Source organism: Solanum lycopersicum, chromosome 7, assembly GCF_036512215.1.
Source record: "Solanum lycopersicum chromosome 7, SLM_r2.1".
Lineage (NCBI taxonomy): Eukaryota > Viridiplantae > Streptophyta > Magnoliopsida > Solanales > Solanaceae > Solanum > Solanum lycopersicum.
In genome coordinates, this window is record NC_090806.1 from 49,252,522 (window position 1) to 49,277,917 (window position 25,396).

Here is a 25,396-nt window from a genome sequence, read left to right on the forward strand (position 1 = left end):
ATTTTTTATTTTTTATTCTTGTAATCCTTTTTGAGAACATGTCCAGATCCATGCACCAGTGGAGCATGACGAAGTATTATGACTATGTAGCTGTTTGTGCGGAGATTAATTTTAAGATGACTTTCTTGATATGCAATCATGATTTCCTCTTTCATCATTTTCATTGTCTTTACTATTTCTAGACAATTACAGTATTGCACCTTACTATTTTTCAGTTCTGTAAACTCTTTAAATAAGTATGACTCAAGAGTATAACATGAAGACGTTTGACCATGATTCAATTTTACTTTTTTTCTTGAAATTTCAGAAATTCAACTTGAATTTTCAGTTATCATAAATTACATTTTGATATTCAACTTCAATTTCCGGTCATCATTTTTTAATCTAAATCTTTTTTTCTTTTGTCTACATTGTACACTATAACATATTCAAACCAACATGAATTTGAGTCCATTTTAATATTTTATTTTGGATAAGAAGAGAGGGAAAAGGTGGATCAAGGTTGTGGTTTCGTAAATCAAAATACCTTTCTATAAATAGAAAGATCGAAGAGGCAAAAACTGTGTTTTGGTCATTGTCATATTTCTACAAAACCCTTTCAGTTTCAAGTCTTTTCACTACTGTGTGGTAGGTCCGTATTTGCTCCAAGGGTTTAACTTTCCCCCCAACAAATTTCTACCATGGAAACGCCTTCTTCGCAGCCCAAAAGGCGTGGCAGGCCAAAGGGTTCTGCTGCCAAATCCAAAGACGAAAGAGAAAAGGAACCTCACAGTTCCGGCAAGATGAGAGGTAGTGCTAGCAAGAAAGCTGCTGCTGTGGACGAGGAGTATGTTCAGTGGAAGTCACTCGTTGCTGTCCTCTATGACTGGTTCGCTAATCACAACCTCATTTGGCCTTCGCTCTCTTGCAGGTATATATGCCTCTTTTTTAAAAGTATATTTGGTATCTTATACATTTCTAGAACTTCTGCTTTTCGGTTTTGTTGCGTTTGAAGTCCTTGTTATGTGTTCTGGACTCTGTTGGCAATGATGTTCGATTACTTTAGATCTAGGATTTAACAACCTTTGCTCTTTGGTTTGTCTTTACCCAAAACATTCATGGTAGATGAGGGTTATTCATGAAGAAGCAACCACATTGCCTTGTTGTTTCTCTTGTTATGTTTGGGATACGCTTTTCCCTTTTTTTTTTCAATTGAGAAGATATAATTAATTTGGAATCTGGTGGTATCAGTTTTATTATAAGGAAAAAAGGGAAAAGAGAAAAATAAACAGAAAGTGAGAAGGTTGATGTGAAGTACATTACTTGATTCCAACACAAGCACTGTTATATATATTTATCGCTGAATAAAAGTTACAACATGAAATACACACAACAAAATAATTTATCCCTGGATGAAAGCACCAATGAAACTGTAAAATGAAGTGTTATCGCTGGATGAAAGCACCAACAGTAAGCAACTTACGTTAAATTCAAGATTGCAAACATATATGAATTTGGTCCTGTAATGTAGTGTTGTCAAAGGTGTCACAGCCATAGACCTGAAGTGAGGCTCAAAATATGTTGACCGCTTTGCCTCATTTAATGTGCACTTCAATGTCGTCATTAAAGCTCTGAGACAATCTTTTCCTTGCGAATAAGTGTTATATATATATATATATATATATATATATATATATATATATTCTATTTGCACCCTTTTTCATTAAACTTTAAAGCATGCTTTATTTTGCGCTTTGCGATTAAAGCCCCAAGGGACCTTAAAACTTTTTTGCATCTTTTGATTTTGATAACACTCCACCGAAAGGCATTGTTAATGAGTTGGAACTTGGTGGATGATGTGTCTGTCCCTCTACCCTTCTCCACCTAAAGGCCATTGTCTGTGGAGGGTTCAAATTCATGAGGTGTGTTTTACCCATATGTCACGCCTTGTGCTCTTACCTCTAGATCACAGCCCTGGTGGCATAACTAATTTCAAGGTTTCAACATCTAATATAGGTAATGTAGGTAATGTCCAGCTCCTTTTTCATGAGGTAAAAGATTGATCGTTTCACATTGGGATCATTTTATGCGTCATTGTTTCTAACAAACTTCTCAAAAGCTCATGATTTTGCCTATGAATCCCTAACCTCTCATGTCACATTGCTTCGTCCCTTAAGCTACAAAATGATAATCCTCAATAGCACTGCCTAAGCCATTGTTGAACTGTCATCTATAGTGGATAGTAGGTAGTTTTTCTTATGTTGAATAAGTAAAATTTAAGAGTAGCAGTAATATGGACATATGCAGGACCTGTCCGAGCAAATAATTTATATGACATAGATCCGCTGTTTGATTTCCTTGTTTCAATGCAATCACTGTAGTGATTGAGTTTTGTAACTGTTAGTAGTTATCCCCGACCAACGGCTCCCGTTTTGTTGGGAAGTTTCTTCAATAGAATTTCAACCCGTGTTCATTGAAAAATAAATTGGCCTACTAAATACCTAAATACATGGTGGCACTCTTTACTAAGCTGTATACACTAGAGGTTGACTTTATGAACATATACGGGGGATGTTTTGGACTTGGATCAGTAGATGGATTTTGTTTTTGGTGGCCCATGCTTCAATTATTTGAACCACTTTGTTGTATAAGAACTGCTGCTGCTGCATACTGTTTACTAGACATCGCTAATGCTTTGATCTAGAGATATGGCAGCTAATTCAGTATACTGTTGTGTAACAGTGGCGGACACAGAACTTTCACTAAGTGGGTTCAATATTTAAAACGGAAAAATTAATTCGCAAAGAAGCAAACAAAATAACAACAAAACAAAGTTTGATTAATAAAAATATATTATGTAAATTGTATTTTGCGAGTTATTCATTTCTTGAAACTTATTCATAGTACTATCATCAGAATAATATTAATTTTTTATCCTATATGAGGCGCAACACACCTGCTCACAAGTCATAGTCCATTCAATTTCACAATTTTTTAAAACTAAAATATCCTCCAAAAATATGATGGAGAAGATGTGGAAAAGGTGTTGAGGAACAATTGTGTCTTTAACCATGTTAATGCATATATTAGAACTCATTGCATTATTAATACCATGAATTTCCATGCACTAGTTATATGGACCTTAATACCAAATAGAGTGTATAACTAATAGTCTAATACAAGCAGTATTAGTTATACACTTGTTGAAAAAAAGTATTAAACAAGGTACTAGTAATGCATAAAACAAATACATGCATTATTTTTTTTCTAATATACTCTACTAAAAGATCCCTAGGTTCTGATCTTTTGAGAATTGGGGACTATTATTCCTGTTTAGATTGGAACTGGGAACCCTTTTTATTTTATTTTAAGTTCAGTTGTATTATATTAAAAAAAGGTTTTGGGGCAAACTACAGAAAGGGGAAAAAATACTAAAGGATTTTAATGTTTAAAAGAAAGAGGCAGCTAATTTGTAGTTTGCGTGATTCGAAATTGGGGCCATTTTTAAAAATTGAACCCACTTTGCTACTGGGCTACGCTTTGCTCTTTGTTCAAGTGGAGTCAAATGTTTATATATAGTAATATTGTTTAAAAAACAGATTTTATATGTCTATATATGGTGTAGTTTTTCGAGGAAGTGAGTTTATATGAACCCTTTTGCAACCATGTAGGTCTGCCCCTGATTGTGCTGTTTCAGATTTCCTTTTGAGTTTTGGCCTGCTGATTTCACTGACTTTGCTTTAGTGTGCCTAGATCCATCTAGGAAGCTACAGTTTTTCATGAGCGGTGTAAAACAATGAAATTACTGATAAAGGTTACTGATATCTGTTTCTTAAGATGAGATGTATTTTGAGGTAACAATTGCTGCAAATTTGTAAAATAGGGTGATAGTGTAGATTGGTAGTTATTGCTTTCAAAATTTTTTAAGTAGTGCTTACAGAAATGTGGAAACACAATTTGCTGTTCAATGAAGTGTGATATTTGACTTATTTAACTCTGGAGTTCATTCAATTAATTCTTAGTTGAACTGCTCACTTTCGGAAGTTTTTGCAATTCATTAATATAGTGAATCCACACGTAGGAGTATAATTGCCCACTAATTATCCACGGTAAAACCCTTGTTTATATACCTCTGTTTCTCTTTACCTTCCCATCTGCCTCCCCGTGTGAACAAAGATTATTTAAAGAATAAGTTGTAAATGGTCAATTTAGGACGATTGGAGATTGTTTTTTTTGTTGATAAAATCAAAGAATATTTTTTTCTCGTGCAAAGTATTTCAAAAAGTTTTTTAATTTCTTCGACCCTGTTTGGATTGACTTAAAAAAGTAGCTTTTAAGGCGAAAAATAAAAAGTCAAACTTAAATGACTTTTAAGTCAAAAATAAAAAGTAGAGGGAATCTACTTTTGGTTTCTAACTTTTAAACTCATTTTAAGTTATTTTTAACCTTGTCAAACACTTCCAAATGCTAAAAAATGACTTTAAATTAGGTTTGACCAATTTTTAAGTCAATCCAAACAAGCTCTTCTTCGTTATATATCTAGACCATACTTTCCCTAATATTTTTTCACATCCCCCCTCTACCCCCCCTCCCCCATCCCCCCCCCCCCAAATTAGGGCATAAAATAATCATAGCGGCTGTACTACCAGTTAGCTTTCTAGGGTTCTGTGGTGAATATATCCACTTTGAGCCATTACATCTTCTGTCGGTTCTTGCTTCTTTCCATTGTAAAGATTTGATCCATCTACGAATCAAAATGGTAGTTACCTCAAGTTCTTTAAGTGGCAACGAAGGAAAACGAAACTTGGCTCTTAGGGGATCAAGTAGTGAAGATGGGGAGAAGAATGTTAGCAAGTACGGTGAGGAGTATCAGGTGTGGAAGTCTAATATCCCTGTGCTGTATGACTGGTTCACCAACCATAGCACTATATGGCCTTCTCTTTCTTGCCGGTATTATGATTTCTTTCTTCATTTGCAGTATACTGTAATTTTGTTATGCTGTACCAAGTTCTATTGATGAAGACGAAAACTCATTTTGTTTTTTTTTTGCTTTCTTAGGCATGTAGTTGATCTCATGAAACTGTATATTTGCTTATGTCATTTGTATGTATAGTTGCAGGTGGACAATTAGAAATCACAGATTTGATGACAAAAGTTAAATCTGAGTATATGCCTAATGTTAAAACTTAGGCAATTATTGTAATAGAGCTTTATGAGTAAGTTTTCTAGTTTAGAAATGGAAAACAAATCTTTAAAACTTGGAAGATAGGTATTAATTTGGTATATGACTTTGTGATGTCTTTTGATTTTTCCCTTTCATCATTAAATGAAAATCTCTTTAGGAGAATCTGCTAACGCTTTCACCAAGATTTGAATTCAAGGTAGCAGGTTGTGGAATAACCGAGGTGCGTTATAAAAAAAGGAATTTGTATCCTTTAAACCAAGTTTTGAATTCCCAAAAGAAGCAAAAAAAAAAAAAAGATCTGAATAATTACCATTTGGGTGATCGCTTTGTTGAGGAGGTATGTTCTAAATGATAAGTAGGACACATGCTTATGTATTTAGGAGTATATTGTATCCGTCCCTGCACATGGTGGTCAAATACTATGTATGTGGTAGAGTATATGCATCTTGCACATGGTTGAACAACATATATGGGATGTCCTTTCTACTTGTGAGCTAGTTGGTTTCATGGTTTATCATTTCAGCTCATGTTGTTTAAGTTCTGATCTCAAACTATGTAATTGGGTTGTTTTGTATTTGGTATGTGATTCTTTTTTTTTTTTGTGTGTGAGAGAGAGAGATAGAGAGAGCTGTGGTTATTATTTCCATGTGATGGTTATCCACAGAGCTCTTTGGCCTTGCATTTATATGTTTAATGAAGTGGATAATAATCTCTTTTTTTATGAACATTTGAGAATTAGTGTTGCTGTCTCATTTTGATCTTGGTCTTATCAAGTTGTTTGGTATAAAAATTGATCAGTCATATTAATGGTCATGTCTTTGGCAACAGGTGGGGTGCAGTAGTTGAGGAGGGTAAATATAAAAACCGCCAGCGACTCTACCTTTCTGAACAGGCAAGCCTGCATTGCACATGATTATTATTTTCTGGTTAATATTTTCAGCATTTCCTGTGTATTCTACATTGATTTCCCAAAAGATTTACCATATCACCAAGATTTTGTAGAAGTATACTCTTTCCTTAATGGAAAAAGGTTATATTTAGTGTAGGTGATTTATGTCTTGTTTTTTATTCGTTTCTTTTTGGGATTGAGGGCACCTGCTCTCCCTCTTTTGGCAAATCTCTTTATTATAAAAATAATATCAATAATTTACTTGTCTTGGGGTATATAATCCTTGTTATTCTCCTGCGTGCCTTTGGTTTGTTGAGATGCTTGAGTGGAAGAGGTACTGGAGCACACCTCCACCTCTGATCTTAAGGTTGTTGGTTCGAGTATCATATATGAAGATTTCTTGTCTGAGTTTTTGGTGTATTGTGAGGAATAGGGTTAGAAGCTTAGAAATATGATTTAGAGCCTGTTTGGATTGTGGCTTATTTTAGGTGCTTTTAAGCTAAATGATTTTTAAGCACTTTAATTGTGTGGGTAACATTAAAAAAATGCTTTTAAGCACTAGTTTTTAAGCCAAAAAAATAAAAATAAGCCAATTTTTTTTGAACTTAATGGCTTTTGGCTTCTATAAGCCTATCTGAGTAGGCTCTTATTGTGGTCTTAGATTATCTATTGTGCCTCTGGTTGGTGCTAAGTTATCATTCTACTAAGTAATTTGCAGTTCCACTGTGAAGGTGGAAATGAAATCAATGAGGTTTAGGTATAAAATACTGTTTGAAAACATCTTCTTCCTTCATATCCCCAAGCATAGCCCAATAATTTTCTTATTTCCAAATTTTAGTTTTTAAACTTCCATTGTAAATTTCTTGATATTTTTGTGATGCATTATTACTCCACTGCCTCTACTTTTTTACTTAATCATGGGTACTGTTAATTTTCTCTCTCTAATCATCTTTAAGAGTAGATATATTCATTTCTCACATTTTTCATAACAGATTCTCTAACGGATTTTTGTTTGATGACATAGTTCTCTAACATAAGCAGAGCTTGCTATTATAAAGCTTTCCATATATCTTATATATAAGAATATCAATATTGATTATTTAGTTTGATGTCAATTGCTTGATTTGTGAACAGGTTATTTGTAGAGTTTATAGGTTTAAGTAGCAATTATGTTGTTTGTATTAAAGTGTGCTTTTTCTTAACAAGCAGCTATTTCTGTATTGTTGCTTGTGTCCTTAAATTTAGAAATGTAAGATCAAAGATTTCAAAATTTGAAGTAGCATCCTGAAAATTACTTTTGACGAGGAGTTAAGAAGTGGGCTTTGGCGTGCTGCAGGCCAGGGTTAAGACCATTCCTGAGCTGTTAGAACCTAGAAGTTTGGGATGTGATTAACTGGTTCAAGTTCCATTAGGATCCGAGCTAGCTCCTTCTCCCTACAGTAGGGGTTGGGGCCAGTTTTAGTGAGCTAGGCTTGGGCGGTTCCGTGGGTTGACCAGGCCTTGCTACTACGATGGCTAGAGTTCAGTTCTACCATTATTATTGTCACCGTTGCTGTTGATATTAGTATTATCAAATAATTTCATTTTTATAGTTTGCTCTCTGATAGGCTAGTGTTGACAAATATGATAACTTATTGTTCCCATTGCATGTACAAGAAATGAGTTGAGTTTCTGGATTCTATAATTAGGCTCATACATTTTTTTAATCTTTAAACACTTGTCTTTCAGACGGATAAGTCAGTGCCTAATACTTTGATCATCGCCAATTGTGATGTGGTTAAGCCCAGGGTTGCAGCAGAAAATCATATTGCAAATGTAAGTATGTTTCACATTTTAATATGGTTTTGTCTTAGTTATACTGCACATCAATCATCATGACTTTTTTTAAATGGCTTGGTTCTAGTTCAATGAAGAGGCACGCTCGCCATTTGTGAAGAAGTACAAAACCATAATACATCCGGGAGAGGTAAAAACTAGTTGAAGTCTTTAACACTGAAAAAATACTGAACTGGCACGCATGTTCACAGAGCTAATAGTTGATCTAGTTTGCCTGTGAATGTAAGTTCAGTATTCTTTTGTATTTACCACTTACTAGCACAGTAATTACTCAAAAATAACTACACATACATGCTTGCTAGTAATTAAGTAATTACAATGTAATTCCATTGTCATGTTTGGTGGTACAAGTGTAAGAATATAGATATTTTTCTTGATTACAAACTCAGGTCCTTGTAACAATCAGCTGATTGTACACACCTTATTCACCCTCATGTTTCCATTTGTTGCAGCTACCATCTGAGGAATAGTAGATCTAACCTCACCTCCTAGTTGCTTTACCAAGTTAGGATCTATGAAATTGTGTGAGCTCCCAGTGTCCATCAATATGTGTAATTCTTTCTTTGAGTGATAACCACCTTCAAGGTTCTATAAATAACCTAATGAACCATTTAATGCATGAATAGAGATTTCCATAGCTCTGTAGGTTGAGCCATTTCAAGTTGATTGAACCCTTCTTCCTGGACATCCTTTCCTTGTTCCTCCACATTATCATCACCCTTCACTTGTTCCAATTCCAACAGAAAAAACTGTTTGGAATTTTTGCATTTATGGCCAAATGTGTATTTTTCATTGCAGAAATAGCACAACCCTTTTATCCTCTTCTCATTGATCTCTTCTATGCTCAATGTCCTTATACTGACTCCTTTAGGAGAAAAGAAGTTATTAATCCCAGGTGTAGGCAATATCATTGGTTTACTCTGCATTCTATGATCACTTATCTTCCTAGATGAATTGAAACTCTGAAATCTATTTGGTTGCCTTATCGCAGTAAGATAGGCCTCCTGTAGTCTTACACTTCTATAAGCATGAGATAATGATATAGGATTTGTCACCTTCACGACAATATTAATTCATGCTTTAACCCTCTAATGAAATAGCTAATAGCATTTTCCTGTGGAAGTTTCACCCTAGTCAGATGTTTCTCAAACATAGCTTGATACTCCTTCACGCTCCCCACCTACTTGATCTTCTTAATCTCTTCCATAGGGTCATTGAAGTCGGTACCAAATCTTTCAACCATGGCCATCACATACTCGGTACAAGTAGCAGTTGTAAATATTGCCTATGTCTCATAAAAGAGAGATGTTACGATATAGCTTCTCCTTCCAGTTTTAAGCCTTGCAACTGATACCTTTTCTTCATTAATAACATTTTTCCATTGAAAAAAATTACTCGATCTTGAATAATCAATAACTCAAATCCTCTCCAGAAAACTTCATAAATTCCTTTCTCGACCACGTTGAGAAATTGGAATTATAAGTGAAATTGATGGGACTCCTAGGTATGTGAGTTCTCCCTTTAGAATGATGAATTATCTCTTCAGAAGCCCTTGCAGCCGAAGTACCATCCTATTCCATAGGAGTTTTCTTCCTCTTAGATTCTCGATTGCTGACCAAATGTTCCTTCAATTCCATGACCACTTGATCCACTCTTTAGGTTTGCAACTTCCCCTGCCTAAGTCCCCATTTTCTTTGCCAATTTCTGCATTATTTCCTTCAATTCCCCCATTTATGTTGGAGAATTATCGGCAGACCATGTTCCTTTTGCCATTAACATCCAAGAATAGAATGGCTTTGTTATAGTGTTACTCGGTTGCAGGAATTTACAATGAATTCAAGGATCGAAGCACTGTTTCAGGAGTTTCTCGAGAAAACAGTTAGTAAGGAGGAAGAAGAATTGAGTGTGAGAGAGAGATTTATATTTCATGTCATGATTGTACAATGAATTGATTTCAGGCTTTATAGTAATTGAATTGAACTAAATTGAACTCTTAAGCTAAAGCTGAATGTGTTACCATCAAACTGCTCTTAACTAATTTCCACTGTACCCAACTGTGTAATTGCCTTTAACTAATGGAACTGTAACTAATAATGTCACTATATTGTTGAGATAAAAGGAGGGTGATCAACAGTTTAGGTTAAAAATGGATAGTAGATATCATTTGTTTGAAGGGAACTTAATTGGAAGCGCGTATTGGGGGAACTAATACAGCAGCAGGTGTGGGGAAACGAGGGAGTCAAGTATGAGCAATTAAAGGCAAGTGGAACTAGAGGAGGTATTTTGATATTATGGGTTGACAAACCTTGGAAAGGAGAAGTACTAAAGTTGGTGCTTACTTTGACCTTGAAGATTCAAGTCAACATATAATGATTTTGGTCGACACATAATAGCAATCAAGAAAGGGCAAGAAGTATGGTGGAAAATAGGGTTGATCAGAAGTTTGTTTACAGGTCCTTGGGTTATAGGGGATGATGTTAATATTGGTAGATATGCTTCAAGAGTAAAAGAATTTCTCCAAAACCTCTACATACAGAACATAATTTTCTGATTTTGTTGAGGAGATGGAATTGATTTATCCTCAACTAGATGGGAGAAGCTATACCTGAACTAGAGGGAACAACCTAAAATACTCTTCCTGGAATGATAGGTTTTTATACTCTATTGAATTGGGAGAAAATTTCAATAATATTAAGCAAGATATTCTCCCTAGAATTTGTTCTGAATACACACCAATTGCCCTTTAGAGTGGCAAAGTTGGAAACACAGTCCTGTTTTAAATTTGAACGATGGTGGCTGGAAACTAAAGGCTTCAATGAGAAATTTAAGGTTTGGTGGTATTCCATTATTATTAACAGAACGCCAATTATATCCTCAACTAGATGGGAGAAGCTATACCTGAACTAGAGGGAACAACCTAAAAAACTCTTCCTGGAATGATAGGTTTTTATACTCTATTGAATTGGGAGAAAATTTCAATAATATTAAGCAAGATATCCTCCCTAGAATTTGTTCTGAATACACACCAATTGCCCTTTAGAGTGGCAAAGTTGGAAATACAGTCCTATTTTAAATTTGAACGATGGTGGCTGGAAACTAAAGGCTTCAATGAGAAATTTAAGGTTTGGTGGTATTCCATTATTATTAATAGAAGGCCAATTATATTTTAGTAACCAAGGTAAAAGCTTTGAAGGCTAAATTGACATAGTGGAGCTCAAGCACCTGTGAGAACTTGGAGAAGAATTTTTTTTTGATATTAAGCAAAATTGCAAAGATTGACAATGTTCAACAGAATAGATCTTTAATTTGAGGAAGCCATTTAGAAAATTAATTTATTCATGAATTTGAAGATTATTCCAAAAAAGACGAGATTGCATGGAGACAAAGGTCAAGAATATTGTGGATTAAATAACCACATTGATCATTGTTCGCAAGAGGAATAACCACATTGATCATTTGCTTGTATGAGTGAAAGATATTGTGGAGACAGAGAACATTAAAAGGGAGGTCATGAGACGTTCTAGTCTGAAAACGAGAAATGGATGCCCTATTACTATATACCTTCGAGGAGAAAGAAGTTTTGAATAGTCTGAAGACATGTACAATAGATAAAGCACCAGGTCCAGATGGGTACACTCTGGGGTTCTTTGTTCATTGTTGTGGGAGGCTTTAAAGAATGATGCGATGTCCACTATGTACAACTTTCATTCTCAAGTAGTTTTTGTAAAAAAAGCTTCAATCTAACTTACATAGCTCTTATTCAGAAAAAATGGGGGTAAGAATTTAGTGATTTCATACCTATTAGCTTAATAGGAAATATATATAAATTGATATCAAAGATCCTCACATAGAGACCGAAGAAAGTGATTCACAAATTAATAGATACTTGCAGTCTTGAAAGGCATATAGATCACATATCCCGATCTTATTGCCAATGAATGCATATATTCTAGAATGAAAGATAAGACACTAGGATATATCACAGTGCCTATCTAGTCATTTGTTTTTTTTTGTGTGTCCGTGTGCAGATGGGTGGTGGGAGTTTGATTTTATTGTATTTGAGGCACTTTTATCGATTCCATTTAGAAGACCACTTCAGGGTCTCTAATCCCTTTTTCGGTGGTCCTCAACCACCAGAATCTTTACCTATCCTTCTTTTTCTTTGAAAGCCTTTTTTCTTCATGGAAAATCGTATTTAGTTTAGACTAGGTGGGAAATCTTGACATTACAGAGTAATGTATTTTGATACATGGTTTGAATTTGAGCAAAGGGGCTCTAGGTTGGCTATGCAGAAGGTTGCGAGAAGCATCAGAAGTCAGGGGTAAAATGTTTAAGACATGGAGAGGCAGAGATGTTTCAACTAATATCTTTTGCTCCTTGAAGTTCGATTAGTTTGGTCGGTTTTTGTCGATCATTATGGTTGATGGCCAAATGAGATCTGTTATTATTATTCCAGAAAACAAGGAGAATGACGGGTGGTTGGGACTTGTCAGACGAATTTAAAGCTTCATCAATAGGAGGTCTGTAATGCAAGCTGGTACTCCAGCAGTAGGGGAGGTAAATCATCCTTCAAAGAGGGGAGAAGGTAGCTAAAAGGATGCTCTCTATAAGAATAGAGAAGAGATGGATGGTGCAGGAACCAACTATCTCCAAGGTACAAGGCACTATGACAACTTCTTCAAACTATGATGGAAAGGATCTTTACAGAGATGCCTAGTAGGAAGCTTTCCAGATTGCAACGTGATGCCAACAAGAAATGATGTAAGAAGGTGGATCCAACAAACTTGGAAAGGAGTTCACAATATCCAGGTTTTCGACATGAATGGCATTCAATTCATGTTTGAATTTCAGTCGAGGAAAGATGCACAACATATTCTCTTTGGTAATTGGAAGAGACGGGGCAAACAACTTGTGCTTGACTGGTACATCTGAGGCTTATCCAGCCCACACCACCTTTGAATGGTTTTGGATTCGAGTACTTGGTCTACCTCTCCAACTATGGTCTGAGAATATTATGAAAGAGATGGGAGATAAATGTGGGGGATGGCTTGCGACAGAAGAAGAAACCACAATAAAAGACCATCTGCGATGGGCTCGAATCAAAGTGAAAGGCCCCATTGAAAATATTCCCAGGGAAGTTGAAATTTAAGATGGTGGTTTGATTTTTTCCCTTCCAGTTTGGGCTGAAGCTCCAACAAGATTTTACAGATCTGAGGTGGTGAGCTTGAAAACCGAGAAGTCAGTCCTAGGCTAGAAAAGTAAAGGGCTAAACCTGCCAACTCCATAGAGCAAATAATGACTTCCCAGGATTTGCGCAAAGGGGCAAGACAAGAGGATCTTGAGGATAATGATATGCATTTAAGGAGTGTTATGGGGTCCAGTAGCCATGTGGATAAAGCTGTTGATGTCATAAAGCAGATGTTGACTTCATAGAGAATTGGGCTAAGGAGAGAGGAAAATAATCTTTTGGATGTGATGGGACATGCATACGGGGCCCCCACTACTGCAGGTCAAGTGAAACCCCAATCAAATTATTTAGGCCAGTCGCCCCATTTAAATAAAAGTCCAACAAAGGTTGTTGAGCCTTTTAGTAAAGATATAAACATTTGGGCAGTTAATATAGAAGCCCAAAATACTGTCAACATGCATAGAACAGAGTATGGTGTGAAAAATAGCTAGTCAGACGAAGTCTCTGCAGCTAGACGATATAAAGAAGCGTCATTCAAAGTTGATTATGTCGGAAATAAGGGAGATAAGTGCTAAAACTAAGGAAGGGGAGGTACAGGGGAATTCTCAACAATTAATTCCTCTTAGTGATCCGACACCTCTCAATTGTGATGCCTCTGAATGCAGCAAAGAGGCAGGGGGAAAAACAAACCGATGAGTACAAAACAATATTCTTCGACTCAGCCAAATGTTTGGAATGTCTTTTGATGGTTAAACTGGCGAAACTTGGTCGTTCTGTTAAAAATTGATCAAAGAAGGGAAAAGAAAGGCTCCTTAGCCTTAAGTGCTATAGAACATAAGGACAACTAGATATCCTTAAAGAGCTCTAAAGTCTGATCTTCGATGTGAAGTTCAAGGATGGAGAACCTAGGAGTAAATCTAGAAGCAGGGGGAGAAATTTTGCCACCCAGTTGCAATGAATTTAAAAATTCTATCATGGAATGTTAGGGGTTTAAATATGGAGAATAAAAGAAATTTGGTGAAAAGCAGAGTATAACATGATGGGTAGATAGTATAGTTTTGATGGAGACAAAGCTAAATGGGGCAGTAAGGGATCATATACAACAATTAGCAGGGGGAATATGGCAGAAAACGATTGGCAGCAAGGGTGATATTTTAGTTATGTGGGACAAAAGTCATGGAAGGAGGAGATGGTGGAATATGGGACCAATCAATTACTTGTGAATTAAGTGGAGTCGATCAAGAACTAATTTGGTTTCTCTCAGCAGTCTATGCATCTTGTGATAGAAATGAAAGGATGGAGTTGTGGGAAGATTAAAAGCTATGAGGAGTCTGTGTGAAGGGCCCTGGGTAGTATGTGGGGATTTCAATACTACTAGGTTCCCTTTCGAGAAAACCATGTCAGGCTTTCTAAAGCCATGATAGATCTGTCCAGCTGTATCAACGAATAGGAGCTGATTGACCCCCTTTTATTTGGGGGCTCATACACTTGGAAAAGAGGCAAACCATAGGAATGCCTCCAGGATAGACAAATTTTTATACTCGTTCCCATGGGATGAAATGTTCCTTCGAGTTAGGCAATGTACTCTGACTAGCTTGGGGTATGACCATAATCCCATTGTCTTAACATGTGTGAATAAGGCCTTCAGGAGTCGAAAAGTGGTGACTTAATGGAGAGGGTTTCAAAGTAAAGTTCATGAATGGTGGAGCTCCTTTGAAGTGTCAGGAAGACCGGACTACAAACTAGCTACTAAGTTGAGGTTGCTTAAAACAAAACTGAAGGAATGGAGTAGAGAGAATAGGGGGAACTGGAAGGCAAGGGAGGAGCAAATTTTGAGTCAGATAGGGGACATGGAAGTTACTCAAGAGACTAGAGCTCTTCTTGGTGATGAACATATACTGAAAGTACACTTGAGCATGAAATACAAGGAGGTGGCAAAAAATGAAGAAATTTTTTGGAGACAGGTCCAGAATTCATTGGATCAAGAATGGCAATAAAAATATGAAGTATTCCATAGAATGGTAACAACTCACAAGAGAATCAACTCCATTGCGTCATTAATGATTAATGGAGAGTTATCCTCTGAGCCAGTGGAAATGAAGAATCCTATTATGGATTTTTACCACCATTTGTATTAGGAGGTAGAAAACTGGAGACCTTCAGTATATATTCTTAACGTACAGTGAATAACAATGGAGGAGCAAAGTTGGTTATCTAGAAAATTCAGTGAGAATATGGTGCTAGAAGGGATAAGATTGTGTGCTTGTGATAAAGCACCTAGGCCTGAAGGTTATACCATGGCCTTCTTTCAGGCATTCTGGGAAACTATAAAGGAAGATCTGATGCAGACCTTCCAACGCTTTCACTGTCACCAAAGTTTTGAGAAGAGTTTCAATGCTACCGTTGTGGCTCTAATTCCTAAAAAGGTGGGGGCAAATTATCTAAGAGACTTCACACCAATCAGTCTCATTACTGGAGTTTATAAAATAATTGCCCAAGTGTTGGCAAAAAGGCTGAAGTAGGTGATAGACAAGCTAGTCAACAAAAATCAAATGACTTTCATTAAAGGGAGACAAATAATGGATGCTGCTTTAATTGTTAGTGAATGTATTGATACTAGGATTAGAGGAGATGTGCTAGGGGTAATGTGCAAACTGGATAGTGAAAAAGCCTATGACCATCTTAACTGGGACTTCTTGATCAACACTCTACAAATGGGTTTTGGTCCTACATGGCTCAAGTGGATTGAAATCTGTATTAAAACCATCAGGTTCTCTATTTTGGTTAAAGGAAAACCTGTAGGTTTTTTTCTTGCTGAAAGAGGTCTTAGACAAGGAGATCCTTTGTACCCTTTTCTGTTTATCATTGCCATGGAAGGGTTGGACAGTTTGATGAGGAGAGTTTTTCTAAACAACTAGATTAGGGGTTTCAGAATCAAAAATAGGGTTAATGAGGTGATGAATATGACTAATTTATTGTATGCAGATGACACAATATTTTTTTGTGAAGCAGAGCACAAACAACTTCTGGTAATTTTTGAGGCATGCTCTGACTTAAGGTGAACTGGAGGAAAAGTAGCATTTTCCTATTAAAGAGGTCCAACAGATTCAAGCTTTGGCTAATATATTGAAGTGCAAGATAGAGAGGTTGTTTACCGTTTATCTAGGTTTGCCATGGTGCTAAGCATAAAGCAGTTGCATCTGGGATGGTGTACTACAAAATTCAGAGAGGAGACTGGCACTTTGGAAATCCCAATATCTATCCCTTGGGGGGGAGAGTCACTTTGATTAACTTTGTTTTAGACTCTTTGCCAACATATGTGATGTCACTTTTTTCTATTCCCGGCAAGGTAGTCAAAGCTATAGAATCATTGAGGAGAAACTTCCTTTGGCAAGGTAACAAGATTGAGAAGAGCTACAACTTAGTTGAATGGATGGCGGTTCAACAGAGCAAAAGATATGGGGGTTTGGGAGTAAGAAACCTAAAGATACACAACAACAGCTTACATACCAAATGGTTGTGGAGATACAATTTGGAAGATAAAGTTCTAATGAAGGAACTCATTCTACACAAGTATGGTCAAGAAGATCAATGGTTCAATGGTGTTCAAAGGAAGTGACTCAAACATATGGTGTGGGAGTATGGAAGACTATAAGAAACCTATGGTTGGCTTTGATAGACAATGTAAGGATAAAAGGTTGGTTGAGGAAATAAGGCTATGTTTTGGAAGGAAGACTGGACTGGTCAAGGGTACTTGGAAAATTTATCCCCTGGGTTGTTTTAATTTGCCTGAATCCGGTCAGCAAAATACAAGAGGTTTGGTCCCCACAAGGATGAAATTTGCTCTTTAGGAGATTTCTTAATGATTGGGAAATAGAGTGGGTAGGGATATGCTAGCTTTGATTGGAGATTTTCCCGACACAAATCTGGAAACAGATAAATTTCCAGATAAATTGCTATGGAGGCATCATAGTGATGGTCAATTCTATGTGAACAGAATGTATAAAAGGGATCTAGCCACAATTGCGAGGAAGTAATCAGGGCCATGAAGTGCTATATTGAAGAGTGTAGCCCCTACTAAGGTGAAGTGTTTCACTTGGTTGGTAACTAGGAGAGCTTGCCTGACACATGATAAACTTCAAAAGATGGGAAAAATTATTGCCTCAAGATGTTATCTTTCTAAAGAGGCTCTAGAAACCAACAATCATCTCCACTGCATAGTAATTCACCAAATATAAAGAGCCTAAATTGGATTATGCCAGAATGCACAACAGACCTACTAAGTTATTGAGTCAGAAGGGGAGGTAGTAAGAGCCAGACGAGGTGGTGGAGAACTGTACCTGCTTGTATCTAGTGGTGCATTTGGAAGGAGAGAAATCAGAGAATTTTTGTGGGGAAAGAATGCACTATAGAGAAGATTAAGTGGAAAATAATTACCACTTGAGGTTTTTGGTGTAAAGAAATGAACATAGAAGAAGAAATTCAACTAGTGGATTTCATAGGAGCTTTGTAAGTAGTCCTGTTTTTTTTTGTTGGTTTCTATGTAACTAACACTTTTGGAGGTAGCCAGCATAGCCCTTAATGCCCCGAGGAATACAATGTTACCAATTTCAAAAAATAAAAGAAGTTTTATCTCAGGAGAATCTATAGAAGTGGGGCAAACATATGTGCTTCATATGTTATTTTTGTGAGCATAATGCAGAGACAATTAATCACCTGTCTCTGCTTTGTAAAGTGGTTAGCCAGCTTTGGAATTTATGTACCAGCTTCAGAGGCATAAGATGGATGATGTAGGGAAGAATAGAGGAGGCACTGACTAGTTGAAATTTTGAGGGCGGTGGTAGCATTAACAAAGACAGATGGAAAATTGTACCAACAGTAACATGGTGGGCCATTTGGACAGAGAGAAACTCTAGGTGTTTTGAAGGCAATACTAGCTCTCTGTAAAAGTTGAAAATGAACTGCATTATAAGTTCTTGTTATTGGTGCAACTCAGAGTATACAGATCACTCAATTTCTATAGTAGGCATCCTAGGATCCTTATAAGATGAGAAACGATTTAGTGTTGTTCTATTGTTTTTACTCTTGGATGTAAGATTCAATGGTGTAATTTTGGCTTCCACCATCTTGTGCTGATGTTTTATATACACAGTCTGTTACCTTGTCAATAAATGAATAAATTAAATAAACTTCTTTTGGATAAACAAGTAATATATTTTAGTGAAGTGACAAATATAAGTGCATACAATGAAACATTAAGTTTTATTTATTATTAGGTGTTTAATCTATACATTTTAAAAAAATATATATTTAATAATTATAAATTGACAGCTAATATCGTTAAAGAGTAATTGGCATCTTCCCCACTCATGTGAGTATTGCTTTTAACAAGTATTGCACTTATTCGAAATAAAAGACACACTGCATTTGAAAAACAGAAATATAAGAGAATTTGAAAAATCATCCAATTTTATGCTAACAAAGTAATAACTTGGCCAAATGAATTTGAAAAATCATCCAATTTATGCTGAGCAAGAAAAACTTGGCAAAAGAAACAATCCAAAATGTCTGAAATTGTTTTTAACTAGTATTCCACTCATATTTGAAATGGAAGACATAATATATATTTGACAAATTATCTGGTAATTACACGATGTATTTACCAGACCTCCTTTAGAGTTAGAGTGTAATTGCTCTCTCTCAAATACATACAATTTCATGCTGACCAAGTAATTACTTGGCCAAACAAACGATCTTAATCTGTGTGATTACACTCGAAACTAGCTACAGGGTGTATATCCATCTTCCACCATATTTGTATAAAAATAAATCATTTTGACGAGGAACTCAAATGCAGTGAAACAAAATAAATAGTCTATACCACAAAATTAAAATGAAACCGGAAATAAATAATATTTGATGTTTGAGAGTATTGAATTGTTTCAGCTATGTGCTTATTGTTTCTTATGCTTCTCCTGCTAACTACAACAACAAACCCAGTGTAATAGCACAAGTGGGTTTGGTAGAGTGTACGCAGACCTTACTCCTACATCCTGGAGGTAGCAAAGTTGTTTCCGAGAGACTCTCGGCTCAAGTAATACCAAATTATCCCTAGTATATGAAAGAGTGAAAACCTTATATTTGATACTACTATTCAGATTAAAAGGAAAATAGTTCACTCCTTGTCTTCATGCTTTTTGCATTGCCAATTTCCTACTGGATTTCCATTGCTTGATCGTATCCTCATTGAGGGCATTAGCTCTTTTGGGTGTAAGGTTTTAGTTTACGTCAATTTTCAATGCTACATCTTCTGTATTTTCACAGTAAAGTTGAGATTCTGCATTTGTAGTTTTGTGATTTATTTAGAGGAGTAACTTGAATGAAGCAAAGTTTGAATTTAAAAATAAAAATCTAAAAAGAGATGTATATCATGCTCTGTTTTGCCTAGAATCAGCATTGCTACTTTTGACGTTCTGTGAAGTAAAACACTTGTTGAACTTGCTTGAGATTTATCCTCTTGCATAAAAATTGTGCAGTTCGGTTCTCCAATGAGGAATTCTATTTGAACTATTTTTTGATATCCTTCACCAGGTTAACAGAATCAGAGAACTCCCGCAGAACAAAAACATAGTGGCAACCCATACTGATGGTCCTGAAGTAAGTGGTTTTGTAAGGTGTTTTGTGGAAGTCTTAGTTAAGTTACTGTGACATTTTTCTATTTTAGGCATATCAATATTTTTTAATTGGTAACGAGTTTGTTATTCATCTATCTAGGTTCTCATTTGGGACATTGAAGCTCAGCCTAACAAGCATGCTGTCTATGGTGCTGCTGCTTCGCGTCCAGATCTGGTCTGTGTACTTGCTCTCTAAATCTTTTTGATTGGTCTATATTTTGGGTATATCTTCATTGTGCTCATCACTCATAGTATCTCTTTGGTCGATTTTATAATTTTTTTGCTTGTGGAATGTGCTCTACTAATTGATCTCAGCACCTGTCAACTGACACCAGTAATATGATTTGGCATCTTAAGCTATACCAACCTTTTTAAGCAAAACATTAAATGTCTTTACAGGTATTAAGTGGACATCAGGACAATGCAGAATTTGCTCTGGCTCTGTCCCCCATGGAACCCTTTGTCCTCTCTGGAGGTTTGAAGTTCTCTCATTTTTTAGATGTCTAATTCTTAAATTTTCTCATCTAGTTATATTTTAGAATCAGGTACTCGTGTTGCCCAACTTATGTACCAAATTAGACTCCATCTGATCCGATACAGTTTTAGATATGTAAGGTTCATAAAAGCTACTTGTTCTAGTAGTATTTAGAATCATATTATGAACTTATGGTCTGATGTTGCATCCCCTAAGATGCTGTCTGGAACTTAATATCATAATTCAGTGGGTTATAAGTGATTTAGCCACTTCTGGTATTTCCTCATTTGAGATCATTTTCTGTCAGGGAAGGACAAGACTGTTGTATTATGGAGCATTCAAGATCACATTTCAACATTGGCAGCAGATGCAACCAAGTCTGCTGGATCTGGTGGCTCTATAATTAAGTCTGCTGATAATCCTTCTATTGGACCACGTGGTATCTTCCATGGCCATGCGGATACCGTTGAAGATGTTCAGTTTTGTCCTTCAAGGTAATGTCGACTTGAATGTCTTAATTTCTTTGCTGGATCCTGTGGGAGGTTGTCTGGGTGGAGTGAGGCTTACAAATTAGGCTCGGGTTATTAGAGCTTCTGATGGTAAAGTCTTCATATTTTCCTTGGTTCTTCTTTGGTAATCATCCAGGGAGAGAAATATTAAAAATTTATCTTATTCCCTGAGCTCTACCTGTTGCTTCCCAATTGCTTGTCTTCATGTGCTTGCTACATCCTCCCTTTGGATTATACAGTACATTGATAGCAGAATTGTAGCTTATCTTTGTTCTTGTCAGTTACTCCAGAATGTTCCACATAAACATCAGACAGTGAAAACTTAAACATCAAAGCGCAACTGTTCAATTCAAACTTTTAAGTTTCACTGTCTGATGTTTTGGAACATTCCGGAGTCACTGACAAGAACAAAGATAAGCTGCGATTCTGCTATCAGTGTACTAAAACATTTTGTTCTTGATACAGCTTCTGATTTCTGTGATATCCTTAGCAGAAAGGGTGAATAAGCGTTCGACCTGCGAGATTAACGTGTTTTGAAGTATCTGACCAGTCTTCTGAAGCTGACATTTTGTTTTAACCTTCATGAAGTTCCCAGGAATTCTGTAGTGTTGGTGATGATTCATGCCTCATATTGTGGGATGCTCGTGTTGGTAACAATCCTGCTGTAAAGGTCTGGTGATTACTTTCTTGATTGTTTAATGGCAAACTTCATCTTTCAGAGAGATTGTTAATGATATAGGAATAGGTAGGCTATCATGAGCCGAAACTGCTAAATGTGCAACTCATCTCACGTTTCTGAAGATATATCTTGAATGCAGTTCCAATGGTTGAATGATGATTTCTTGAACATATGTTAAAACATAAGCCAATCTTTGTACCAAAATTTCTACCTTCTGAGCATGGCAATATTTAGCTTTTCCCAGATAGCATATGTTAGCTTAGCAATTCTAATGGTCAAGTGATGATTTAACATAGTTCAATTATGTTCATACCAATATATCTACCTTTCGAGCATGACTGTGTCAGCTTTTCCTAGATATTCATGTCTTGTTGCCGTCATTATCTGTAACAGATTGTCTCATTCTAGCACCAATATGGTGTCTTGTCCCAAATGTAGTTCTAATCTATCATATAGCCGTTTCTATAAAGTTGTTTTTAAGATACGCTTGATCGTCAAATTTCAGTCGATAATCCTTCATAAGAAATATCCAAAGAACCTAATGGGATAATGGTCGTTGCTGTTTTACAGGTTGAGAAAGCTCATGATGCTGATCTTCATTGTGTCGATTGGAATCCTCACAATGACAATCTTATCATAACTGGGTATGATGTTATATATTAACTGGGTATGATGTTATATAGTAAAATTATATAAATTAAGAAGATACTGTGCAATACCCAAAAAGAAAGAAAAAAAAAAGAAGGAAGAGTGGTCATGTATGGGGCTGTTAATGGGGCATGCTGCTACAACTGTCTTTTCTTTTTCTTGTAAATGACCAATTTTCCATTACTGGTATGTTATATCATGAATTCGTATAATATCACTCATCAGTGGTCATGTAGGTGCGCACGCCTGCTTGGACGTTTTTTTTTAGTTCATATAGTTTATCTAGTTACAAAAATCTTACCTAACCTAGTGTCACTCAGGTCCGCTGATAATTCAGTACGCTTATTTGACCGGCGAAATTTGACTTCAGATGGGGTTGGGTCACCAGTACATATGTTTGAACATCACACAGCTGCAGTTCTCTGTGTTCAGGTATTTCATTTGCTGTGTTCTGTTAATCAGTGAAATTATGTTTATTGATACCTCTGCTTTAGATTGCTGTTAACTGATGACTTTTCATTTACAGTGGTGTCCGAATAGGTCTTCTGTGTTTGGGAGCTGTGCAGAGGATGGTCTCTTAAATATTTGGGACTATGAGAAGGTATAGATACTCCTGTCCTTGGAACTTCCTCAGACTCGTCTATTTCTCCCATTTATCCCTTCCCTCTTGTGTGTTATTCCTCTAGTTGAAATTATTACAATTCCCCTGGGAGTCCAGCTTCTTGAAGAAGCTTTTTTATTTGTAAATGCTGCTGTGTGATCTTCATCTTCTGTTACACTGCTAGTCTTTGGATAGCGAAGTGTTTGCAAAAGATACATGATAACTGTACATTCTCCAATGCAAAAGGGAGGGGAGAGTGGGTAACACATTTTAAAATGTTAAGATGGAATCTTAAATTCCAACTAATACCTTTCACAGAAAAAGAAGCAAAATGAGATCTGCTCATGATATACTTACACAGGGGTGATTACTTATCAAATTTATTATCTTGTTGGGCCTTTGATGCTTTATCGTATAAAGGCAATGATTCGTTAGTCTAAAATGTTCCAAGTTTGTAAAATTCCTTCTTGACTGGTGGGGCTTAGATGTTGGTAGTATGAGTTATTATGTATTTATTAGTAGTGGGTATCTGGTGCACATTCAAATAAAGAAGCAGCCTAATGATGAATTGAGATGTGTTCTATATTCATATATTTATAAGCAAGTAGTTCTCCTTAATAGTTTTAGTTGATTTTCTTCACAGGTTGGCGCAGCAAAAGATTCTGATATTGAATCTGATGAAGATGAAGAGGAGTCTCCTCCAGGCTTGTTTTTTCAGCATGCTGGCCACAGGTTAGAAAGAACCCCTTTACACTGGGGTTGCTGCTTCTTGGTTTTGTTTCTTTTTCCCTTTTGGACTTGAAACAAAACAGAATATAAATCAATCTACCTAGTCTATTTATTTTTGTTTTCTAATCTCTTTCTTCTAAGGAGGAAGGGGGATAGTGATAAATTCTAAAGTTTTATGGTAGTTAGTTTTGGATCGTGAGCAATGAGTACCAACTGACTTTTTTGAGTTTGACCCAGGGATAAGATTGTGGACTTTCACTGGAATGCTTGTGATCCATGGACTATTGTTAGTGTATCTGATGATGCAGAGACCTCTGGTGGAGGGGGCACATTACAGGTAGATAATCATTTCTGTTGCTGGCATTTTGAGTATGATATGATATAATTAGTTTGGCTCTAATTTTTTATTGGATTGTACAGATATGGCGTATGATTGATATGTTGTACCGGCCGAAGGCTGAAGTTTTGGCTGAGATGCAACATTTCAAGGACCATGTGGGCAAGTGTACCCCTAAGTGCAAAGGCTGATGAGTGTTATTTTTGAGCAATAGTAGGCAGTAGAGATGCCATTAGTATTATTATACAAGTTAAACAGTATGTGTAATAGTTGGAATGGAGCATATTTATATTTGCATGTAAAAGATATGCTGGGAAATGGTAACTATGCTAGTAGACAGCAAGCCTCAAACTACCAAAGACTGTAGAGCATGTTGTTGTATGTACTGCATCTGTGCTAATTTGCTCCTTGATGTTTTGCATTTTCTTATTTAGCATGATGCTTTTTGTTTCAAGTCCGTTCATCTAGGATGGGTTGGATCAACATCTAGCTCAATCTAAGAGCCTGTTTGGCTCAGCTTAAAAGCTGGTCAAACTGACTTAAAAGCTGGTTTTTGACTTATTTAGTTGTTTGACAATACTCAAATTAACTTATTTAAAGTTAAAAAAAAAACTTATTTTAAGCCAAAAGTTAAAAGCTGGGGTAGGGGTGCTTTTTTTTCCAGCTTAAAGCTGTTTTAAGTTGATCACATTTTTACCTTTTTGCCCTTAATATTTTTATACAATTTCCAAATTATCCGCATAACCTTAACATCTCTTTCTTCTATTTTTCCATTTTCACGTGTGGATGATAGACAATTATTATTACTAATGAATGAAAAATAAAATAAATCTTAAATCTTTCAACTGATCTACTCAAATTATATATTATTAAAATGTAAAATAAGTTGCATATATAACTTAAATAAAAATTTATATTCCTCTTATAAATAATTTGTGATAATAAAGAAATATGTGAATAATAGACAATTATTATTACCTATGGATGAAACTAAAATAAAATCTTAAATCGTTCTTTAATCTATTCAAATTATATATCTTTAAAATCTATAATAAGTTTATATTCCTCTTATAAATAATTTGTGATGAGAAAGAAATATGTGAATGATAGCAAAATATAATTATTTATGGCTGTAAAATATAAATTAATTAACTTTTATTATGTTAACAGCTTTTAAGGGTATTTCAGACATTTTGATCTAAAAAGCTGTTTATTAGCACTTATTTGCCAAACACATCAACAACTTTTTTTTAACTTCAGCACTTCTATCCAAACGCATAACTGCTTATTTTAAAAATAAGTTTCAGCACTTTCAAAAGTATTTTTTTAAAGCTACTTTTATTAAGCTCATCCAAACAGGACCTAAATTTACGTGAGTTAGGTATTGAGTTATATAATGGGTCTAAGGCCATGGGTGTGTTTGGTATGAAGAAAATACCACTTTCTTAAAATTTATAAAAAATGACTTTTCTTTATTTTTCAAAACTTTCCTTCGAACTTCAAGTTTATAGTTTTTTTTCCTTTCACCCTGATCCTCCCATCAAAAAAGTAAAAGTAAAAATTTCTTTCTTTAACATATTTTAATTTCTTGTACCCTACTCCATCCAGCTCCAGCCCCCCTCCGACCAAAACAAATACTTTCGAATTGTTATTTCTTATCCAATCCT

General features: G+C 35.8%; 1 protein-coding gene across 2 annotated transcripts; it reads left to right on the top strand.

The window, feature by feature from the left end:
* Positions 1-71: 71 nt before the first annotated feature.
* LOC101243728 (WD-40 repeat-containing protein MSI4) lies at positions 72-24,183 on the top strand. 2 transcript variants are annotated; one of them, XM_004243709.4, is made up of 15 exons: positions 72-910; positions 5,993-6,056; positions 7,782-7,868; positions 7,957-8,019; positions 19,669-19,734; positions 19,852-19,926; positions 20,151-20,226; positions 20,534-20,720; positions 21,324-21,405; positions 21,985-22,058; positions 22,383-22,494; positions 22,589-22,663; positions 23,307-23,395; positions 23,630-23,729; positions 23,813-24,183. In XM_004243709.4, the coding sequence occupies exons 1-15, from the start codon at positions 681-683 to the stop codon at positions 23,918-23,920; spliced, it is 1,488 nt and encodes a 495-aa protein (XP_004243757.1). In that variant the 5' UTR covers positions 72-680; the 3' UTR covers positions 23,921-24,183. The 2 variants fall into 2 exon arrangements, with proteins under 2 accessions (XP_004243757.1, XP_069142958.1); XM_069286857.1 differs by lacking the exon at positions 72-910 and adding an exon at positions 4,721-4,929.
* Positions 24,184-25,396: the final 1,213 nt, after the last annotated feature.

What these genes read in the sequence shown, in the direction of transcription:
- LOC101243728 (XM_004243709.4), top strand. Translation starts at nt 681, where the DNA reads ATGGAAACGCCTTCTTCGCAGCCCAAAAGGCGTGGCAGGCCAAAGGGT. An exon ending in TGGCCTTCGCTCTCTTGCAG is followed by an intron (nt 911 to 5,992) that starts GTATATATGCCT and finishes CTTTGGCAACAG; the next exon opens with GTGGGGTGCAGTAGTTGAGG. An exon ending in CCCATACTGATGGTCCTGAA is followed by an intron (nt 19,735 to 19,851) that starts GTAAGTGGTTTT and finishes TCATCTATCTAG; the next exon opens with GTTCTCATTTGGGACATTGA.